Below are 9,365 nucleotides of genomic sequence, written 5' to 3'. Positions count from 1 at the left end.
TTTCTAATTGTTATTTCTTCTATTACAGGTGTGTCAGGATACACTTTAAAGGATGGCGTTTGTCTATCATCGTGAGTGAATACGGACGAAAAAAAAGCATTAGAACTTTCGGCACGTGCTTGTAGGTTTTTCTTTGCATCAAGGAGGGTTTGCACGCTTGGATTTTCGCATCTCCAAATCCTTGTGGTGCTTCGTACAAGAATTTTTTAGCGTAACGTTATAAAAATTATTTTTAGAATTTTTTAACTAAAAGTGTCGATTCCTGGGTCATCTTGTGAATAATGCCTTCCCTTCAGGGCAAGGTTGCTTTGATTGAGCTTTCTCTTTACGTTTCAGTTGCCTTTTGGCATGAATCATTTTACGCGTTATCGAAGGATATTTCGTAACTATCTTTTTTTTTCGTGTTGGAAAAAACATTTGAATGCATTCATTAACCACTTACGAGAAATAATCCCATAGTGTATCTGTACTTGCCTTTGAATTTTGCAGGAGGATAAAGCTATCGCAGCCGCAAAATTTTGAACTTTATTTTTGTAGTCACTATGCAACTTCGTGGGTGCCATATCTAAACAAAACATAACCCATCTTATGATCTGATATTTCATCAATTGTATCACAAGTTCTAGCATTTGTTTCCAGAATTGATGATACGAAAACAAGGTCGAGAATAGTGGATGCATCCTCACATACACGTGTGTATTTGGACACAATTTGGCATAGGTTAAAACAAGAGGCAAGATCTAAAAGATGTTCATAATGTGCTACCTCTGTTCCTGTAACTTCGTGCGAATCCCACTGAATACTTGATAATTTGAAATCACCAAGCAAAATTATTTTATCCTCCTACGTCGGTCAGGTGGGAGGCGGCCCTACGCAGCTCCCTCCTGGCCGACCAACTTTGGGCCGTCCAGCAGGCTCGCGGAGCGGCCGATAGGCTTGGTCTAACGGTTTGACGTGGGAGTCGCCCACTGCGCGCTGACGCACGCCTTGCAGGACCTTAATAAAGTTTCGCAACCTGGTGCATATTAGAAACCACAAAACATCTCAAGTCAACCAGAGTCTTGGCAGGAGAAGAGGGAGGTCTGTACGTACCTCCATTGTGCACAGGGCGATCACTTATTCGAATCTTTACCCATATGGCTTCAATACTACCAGGATCTGGTAAAATTTGATATTCTATGTCTCTTTTAATCATAACTGCTACCCCACCTCCTCTACCACTTCGATCTTTTCTTACTAATACGTAACCTGGCGGTGTAACTTTCACGTCAAGTACATCACTACGCAACTATGTTGATGATCCCCATTACGTCAGGGTTATGTTCCAAGGTTAAACTTTCAATTAAATGGCATTTGTTCAACACGCTTTGAGCATTCACGTTTATGGTCTTAAAGTCTTCTTGTTTGAGGCTGTCTGATCATGGGAGGCTGGGCTTTGCAGATGCTTGGCACTTGACCTTTTTTTTGGTATTTTCATTCCAGCTGTACAGAATATTGTTGATAAGCACTTTGTCATAAACCAGTCTAACTTTCAACCCTTTCTTTCTTTCTTCGAGACTTGAAACCTGCAGTATCGTGCGGCGGACACGCCGCACAGAAAACACTGGGCATGGCGCTAAAGCGCCTGCCGACAAGAAGTATGCAGCAGCCGGTAACCAAGCAGGAACTCCCTTTATGTACACAGGCGCCAGTATATATACATATGTACAACGCCCTTTAGGGGCCAGCCAACCGGTTCCAAAACCGAAACCACAACACCACATCATCCCTCCCCCCCTCCCTCAAATGAAGATGACGTGGGGTCCTCCACACAACCAATGCACAATAATACAATGAGCAGAATTCACAGAAGAGTAAGAAAGTGTACAACATAACAGCGTGAGGAATTATGCAGCAAAAACACGAAAATACAAAGGTAATGCACACTTGAGAAGGAATAACAAGCACACACTGCATGTAGCACAACGAATGATGAAGAATTAAATGTGTATAGCAGGCAGACTAACAATACAACAGTAAGGCGCATTGCCAAATAACCACAACATGATAAAACATTGCTATGTACTGGCGCCTCATAGCTGGAAGCACTTATACAACAAAAAAAACAGCATACCAGTGTACCAAGCGGTAGACTTAACCCTTATACAATAAATAAATGCACAGCATATACACAGGCAAGGCACACACTACACACCACCCTATCATCCCCTTCCCCGAGAGAGAATGTCCATATTGTCACTGTCTCGCTCAAGTCTACAGCGTCGACGCATGTAGTGATGCCATTTCCACGACAAGCACTGTCGCCGCCCACAGCAGTCCAGTGGTGCGAAAGAATCAGCTCATGTGCTCTCTTTCTAATGCACTTCCAGCACAGTAGAGGCCGGAACAAGCATGCGCTGAAGCTCAGACGGGGCACGGCTTGGCGCCACTGATGTAGGCGCCATGCACAGAACAAGAACTGACACGACCGGCGCAGACACAACCGGCCGAAGCCCCTCCGCTGCACGCAGAACAGGGACTGACTTTGGAATCATGGCTGGCACGCTTGGTGGATACACTTCTGGCGGATCAAGAACAGACAAAGCATCCCGGAGGCCACCACAAGCCGAATGACTCACAGCCGAGGCAGAATCAGCAACAGGCAAGACGGGAGCAGCAGGCACAACCGAAGGATGGACAGCTGATGCAGAAAGAGTATGGTCAGCAGTGGCAGACTGGATCGGTACAGCCATCCTGGCAACAGCACTCCCAGTCGAATCAGGTGGAATCATGGTACGCTAAACTGCTGGCAACACGGCAGGAGCAGGCGCCTCAGGAGCACGACCAGCGGGACGCTTGCAGGTACAGCACAAGCGAGCACGCTCTCAGTCTAAGCAGGGTTCGTTGCTGCATGTGAAGTTGAAGTATGGCTCGGTAGAACTTGCGAAATTTCCGCAGACTTCGGAGAGGCCAATGGCACAGAAGGGTTGGTAGCGAAATGTTGTAACGGTATGGTCGAGGAGGATGAATGCCGTGGCATTGATGCTTGCATCGCATAATCGAGTCCGCCTGCAGAGCAGCCAGCTGCTGCAACGTGCAGTCGACACGCTCCTCTTACGTGGCATGTTCTAATGCTGCCTGGACTGAATGAATGGTCTAAGCTGGTCAGGGTCACGCAGGCCGTGCAAAATCTGGTCCTGTACAATTATCTCTGCTGCGGTGCTGAAATTGCAGTTGTTGGCCAACCACTGCAGCGCTAGAACGAAATGGACGGGAGTCTCATCCGGTTCTTGAGCTCTCCGCCGGAATCGGGCCCATACGCAGAAAGCATCTTCAGGCGGCGCGAAGTATCCATTCAGAACGGCTAAGGCCTGCTGGTACGCGTCGCATGTTGCGCCATCTCCTGAAGCCTGGACGCCGTCAAGGAGCTTCTGCTCGTCAGCAGCCTTGTGGTATGCTTGTAATCCCTCCACTCCAAGGGCTTTAACCAGCAACACCTTCTTCATGTCTGGTGCAGCGTCCGGGGCCGCAGCGTCGACGTACATTTGCACGACGCCACGCCAAGTCTTCCAGGGAATCTCGGGCACGTCAGGGCGTTGCAGGAACGGAGGTGGTGAGATTGCGGGGAACATGCTGCTGCCGAGACAGACTGGATGTAAAGGTGTGGACCTTGCAGTATCGCTGGTCACGAACTGGTGATCTGCAGAACTGAAGTATCAGTGGACTGTATCCAGGGTGCTAAACATGGTAGCACTAGCAGCAAATAGTCGTATGCCCACCTTGGCCGGATGCACGCGGATCCCATCCTCCTCACCAAAATGTAGTATCGTGCGGCGGACGCGCCGCACAGAGAACTTAGGGCACAGTGCTGAAGCACCGGCCGACAAGAAGTACGCAGCTTCCGGTAGCCAAGCAGGAACTCCCTTTATGTACACAGGCATCAGTATATATACATACGTACAACACCCTCTAGGGGCCAGCGAACCGGTTCGTAAACCAGAACCAAAACCACGACACCACAGACCCACAAGTTTCTTCGTATCTCAGTAACTCGTTTTGAATAATCTTCACTAATTGTAATGTGAGTGCTTTTCAGCTTGAAGCAATTCTTTAATATCTTTATTTAGTTTCGGTAGTCTAAGATTCTAATAATTGCAGGGCGGTCTTTGCCAGGCAGTCTCTTTCCAAGTATATGTATTTTTTCTATAGAATCCAGTTTCTGGTTCAGAATGTACCCAAATATATCATCATTTACCTAATTCAGTAAGTCATCATCATTCTCAGGCCCTTCCTCTTTTACGCTTCTGATGACAAGGTTGTTTCGTCTCGAGCGATTTTCTAAGTCATCAACCTGTCTACATAGGGCACTCAGTCCAGTATCGCTCCTGTCTATTGCATTCTCAATTTTTTGAAAGTCTTGCATCTACATTTTCCATGCACTCAAATTTTTTCTCAGTGGTTAATAGTCTGTTCTGTACTTGAATCATAGTAGCCTCAGATGAGGTTTGTTGCTCTTGCATTTGCGAAATTTTAGATAAGATGGTTTTGTTGCATTTCTAGTGATTCCTTAAGCATGGTATCGGTAGTACATTCAAGGTTTTCCTCTACATTTCCCGAAAGTGAAATCAGCAGACCCGCTAGTGCAAAATAGTCACTTATACAGTTTAAAATAGTGTGTGGACACGGCAACACAACTAAGAAAGGATCATCAGAACGAAAAACATATTTCCAGTCACCAACTTGCACAAGTAGAAGTACATTAGGTGATGTCGTCGCAGCTTGGTTGCCATGTCCACTGCCACTCGAAGCGAAAGGTGTCCATTTTATAGCTGCTGACGTGGCGCTGGCAGCATAGAATGGCGACGCCATCGTTCCACAAGGATGTGCAAAGTAGGAGTGGTGCTCGTACTGCAGATACGGTGATACCGGCATATCGAAGATATTGCCAGCGCCGATGCCCGTGTTGTGCTTGAGTGCATCAACGGTGTGACGTAGAGGGTCAAACTGATCCTTGCAAAACGCCGATGAACCGGTTGACAAAAGAAGGCATCCCGTCAAAACCTGCACAAGTAGGGCATTAGGTGACATCGTCGTGGCTTGGTTGCCGTGTCCACTATATATATTTACATATGTAAACGAAAAACCTCAATATGGGCAATACAAAAACCAATTGTTAGACAAATTAACGCAATGAAAGGAGGTATGCACAAAAACAAAAAAATCACAATGCATAACATCAATAAAGGCATGCAGAAACAGAGTGGTTTGCTAATGAATTGATAAAATAACCTTTTTAATTAAGGGTTGAGAGCATCCAAATTGCATTGAAACAAGCAGCTTGCTTGTCATAATTCAACGGGCCTTTTGGTAACAAAAAATTATTTGACATAGCAAACCTGTTCTTACTCCTAATAATGAATTAATGAATTGGAATGGCATCAATAGAAACTAGGTGGTTCATGATGTTATGCCGCAATACCATAAAGCTAGCTTTGTAAACACTCAATTGTAGAAAAAGGGGCTTGGACGATGACTGAAGGGATGAGATGGTGATAGCTTTTAGCGCGTGCTCCTCAATGCTAGCTAAACGAGAGGTGTAGGTGTAATAAGTATTTCCCCGGTAATGCAATATTTGATATGTTTATGGATGAAGGCATGATAAAGTGAGAGAGTTTATTCATGCTAAAGCTTGAACGCATTTTAATTATCGACCTTATGCCGAAGCCCTTTTTTAACTGCCGAATCGACTTGGGTATCGAATTTTAGATAGGAGTCTACAATGGCACCCAAGAACTTCGCACAACTCATTTAATTTCAAGATTGCTTATCCGTATGTGTAAGGTAGATGTCACTACTTTATCAGGAGAATGGAAAACTACGAATGGACACTTTACAGGGTTTATACTTATGTTATTTTTAAGACCCCAGTCTTTTTTGTACTGTATAGTTCATCTAAAAGATAAGTGGCATTGGAAGCAGAAGCTACGATCGTCGGCATACGGAAAACACTTGGCACTAGATAAGTAATTCGGCAGATTGTTTATAAATGTCAAAAATAAGAGCGAACCAAGAATTGATCCCCGGGGTACACCTTAGGTGATGAGCTTATGTTGAGAAAAGGCACCATCGATAAATACACTTTGATGTCTGTTTCAGCAGTAAAAGCTTCTTTTAAAAGCAATGAACACTGAGCTGGCTAATAATCCCCTGTCCAAGTTTGTTCGGATCCAGTCAATAAAGCTAATCACAGCGTATTCTGTTGAAAGACCAGCGGGGAACCCATACTGCGACGAGGACAGTATCTTAAATTTTGTGAAGTAGTCTGACATACGAATTTCCACTAACTTTTCTACTATTTTGCTGAAAATTGGGAGTATACAGGTTGGCCTATAACTTTATACTAATGTCTTATCGCCCTTCTTTAGTATAGAGATTACGTTAGCTACCTTTATTTGTTTGGAAAAAATCCCTGTGTCAAAGATCAAGTTTACTATATAGCAGATAGCTTCAGTCACAACGTGTTTGACTGATTTAATATGTGTTGAGTTTATGTTGTATAGGCCAACTTCTGTATGCTTTAGCTGTTTAATGACTGTTAGTACTTCATCAATTGTGCGAGGTCGTAAGAAGCAAGATTGTAGTTGCCTTTCCAGCTGTGCCACTCGGGGACTTAAGTTCGTTTCTGAAGACGAAAGAAAATTACAAGATTTCGTACTATTTTGATGTCTATAGCGACAGTCTTGATGGCAGCTGTCTTATTGGAAATTATTTACAATATTCCATTTCTGTTTAAGGCTTGTGCATGCGCCGATTTTCTATTAATGGCAATGTGCAGACACCCAATGGCAATGTGGTCCACCATATTGCCACTTGCTTACTAAGCAGGACAAGTGCGAGCCATGGCTGCCCGCTAGAATAAACGAAGATGTTCCAGGGCAGCGCGCGCTCTGGCTAGTTGTAATTATCATTGAGTCAGCCATCTTGCCAGTTTTCTGTGCGTCTCCCTGCCAGCTTAGTTCTTCCAAGTAAAACATCTTTCGTAGCACGTGACAACTGGTAAAGGTGCTGGCCCCAGCCAATGTTCCAAACGCCTCCAGGTAGCCATGTACCTGCTGCGACAACACCTGTTTACCGCACAAGCTGAAGACTCCAAGGACTACCTCCCGAGCTTGGACCTTTGCCCAAGATGATGTCAGTGACATCCCTGAATGCTGTGGAAGGCGCTGCACCGCCTTCCAGAGCATTGGAGGCTGCAGCCAAACCACATACACTGCAGAAGCCACGTGTGCTGAAGGTGTTCTACGGTTTCGTCTTGGAGGAGGTCGAGGACTGGCTGGCTCGGTTCAAACTGGTCTCCGATTACAATGGTTAGACCTACTTTGACAAGATGAGGAACATGTATTTTAGCCTGGAGGACGGCGCTCGTACTTGTTACGAAAACCATGAGCCCTTTTCCTTGTGGAGCGTATGAAGTTGGGCCAGTCCCAATCGCCGTGAACGAGCTGAGCGAGCTATTCAGTCGTGCATCCAAATGCCAAATGAGTACGTCATGAAGTACGTCGAGAACATGACGAGCTTTTTTCGTCGAGCCGACCCTGACATCGCAGAAGAAAAAAAAGCTCCGCCATTTAATGTGAGAAGTGAAGGAGCAGCTTTTTGCTGGCCTCATTCGCTGTCCCCCAAAGACAGTGGCGGAGTTTCTGACCGAAGCCACAACTATGGAACAAGTGCTGCAGCAGCGCTCTACTGTGTACGACCGACAAGTGAGTGTCACTTCGTTAGTGTATACTGTGTACGACCGGCAAGTGAGTGTCGCTTCGTCAGTATACTGTGTACGATCGACAAGTAAGTGGCGCTTTGTCAGTAGGCCAGATTGGAGGTGCAGGAAGCAGCCTCAACATTGAATCGGGAAGCAGCATTAACATCGAATTTCTCTGCGACCTCATTCGATCGGTGGTGCACGACGAGCTACAAAAGATTCAATGCCAGTCCCAACCTACTGCAGGGTCCATCTGCAGCATCGTCAGAAATGAAGTACGACAAGCTCTGCAAGTGCCATTTTCCAGTTACGCCTCGCCGGTCCCAACAGAGCCACGTCGTGCAGCATACGTGGAAGCTGTCAGTCGATATATTCCCGCTTCACCGCGCTTCGTTAATCCTACGCCTCGTTGTTGTATCGCCACCGGGGCACCGTCCGCATGAGACAATGCGCGTTAGCGCCAGGGCGCTTTGAAGAATAATGTCACGCTAGGCCTAAAACCGGGAGGGGGACCCTTTATTCAGAGAGCATGCATTGGTGCGTAGCAATGGTTCACAACTTGGTTGTTATGTGGCGCCATGCGACACATCTAATTGAAACCGAAACTGATCGGAGGTAATGAAATGCCCGGCACAACATCATCTCCCCCTAGAAAGAAAGGAGGTGCCCTAAAAAGCATGGAGATGTAAACTCTTGTGTACTTGTACGAGATAATGCGAAATGTACAAAACTAGTGTCACAGTAGGCAATCACAGTTGTTTCGAACATTACACAGGGGGCAAGGCACTGAAACTCACCCATAGCAACACGCGCAAGAGCGACCTGTAAAAATTCAAACAATTCCTGGTGCACATAACAATTTGGCAGAATATTTGAAAATATTGTCACGGGCTAAGTAGATGCCTGAGGATGACGACGACGAAGTGCGGAGGGGAACGTGCTCGGACTGCAGCAGCGTTGTACGCATTTGCTTGCCAGTATATTCATCGTGTATACTTTATACCCCGCACCTCCACCAATGATGTTACGGGGAATAAAGTATACATGATAAATATACTAACGAGCAAATGCGTACAACGCTGCTGCAGTCCGAGCACGTTCCCCTCCGCACTTCGTCGTTGTCATCCTCAGGCATCTACTTAGCCCGTCACAATATCTTTTAGCAAATCACAACATAAAACAGCATTATACAATAGTTATCACATGTAGGAATTGGAGTAATATAAATTAGTATGCTCAAGGAACATAATCCTTGTAACGGGCCAGTTTTTTACGGCGTCGCTTGGAACGACGGCATGCCGGAGGATGAGGTGAAGGATTTACTGTTGAAGCCTTATCCATCCCAGAGAATTTTGAGCTTTAGGGCTCACCTACATCCTCATCGTCGGAGAGCGGTAGCGATTCTGGAGTGTCCGTACATGACACATTCGTACCTGAGACATCTTTACAATGTGCACTGGGGCTGGGTGCAGCAGCAGTTTCTTGCGAAGGTGCCTGTTAAGTGGTTTGTGGAAGAGTCACTAACTGAGGCGTTGCAGAAGAACTTAAAGGTGGGGAGTAATTCTGTTACATGAATGAAGAATTGGGCAGAGGAAGTGAATTCTGCTGTGAACTTGAGTTCTGCTCT

The 9,365-nt window shown here is 45.8% G+C and overlaps 1 protein-coding gene across 2 annotated transcripts; it reads right to left on the bottom strand.

Annotated features, from left to right (window-relative positions):
• Nucleotides 1-293: 293 nt before the first annotated feature.
• On the bottom strand, nt 294-8,595 carry LOC142818099 (uncharacterized). Of its 2 annotated transcripts, none has more exons than XM_075896412.1 (2): nt 3,759-8,595; nt 294-3,687 (listed from the first exon to the last, which is right to left on the bottom strand). In XM_075896412.1, the coding sequence occupies exons 1-2, from the start codon at nt 3,782-3,784 to the stop codon at nt 3,108-3,110; spliced, it is 606 nt and encodes a 201-aa protein (XP_075752527.1). In that variant the 5' UTR covers nt 3,785-8,595; the 3' UTR covers nt 294-3,107. The 2 variants fall into 2 exon arrangements, with proteins under 2 accessions (XP_075752527.1, XP_075752528.1); XM_075896413.1 differs by having other exon boundaries at nt 294-3,679.
• Nucleotides 8,596-9,365: the final 770 nt, after the last annotated feature.

Source organism: Rhipicephalus microplus, chromosome 5 (assembly GCF_043290135.1).
Source record: "Rhipicephalus microplus isolate Deutch F79 chromosome 5, USDA_Rmic, whole genome shotgun sequence".
Taxonomy (NCBI): Eukaryota; Metazoa; Arthropoda; class Arachnida; order Ixodida; family Ixodidae; genus Rhipicephalus; species Rhipicephalus microplus.
Note: the sequence above shows the minus strand (reverse complement) of the source record. Positions and strands in the feature narration are given on the sequence as shown.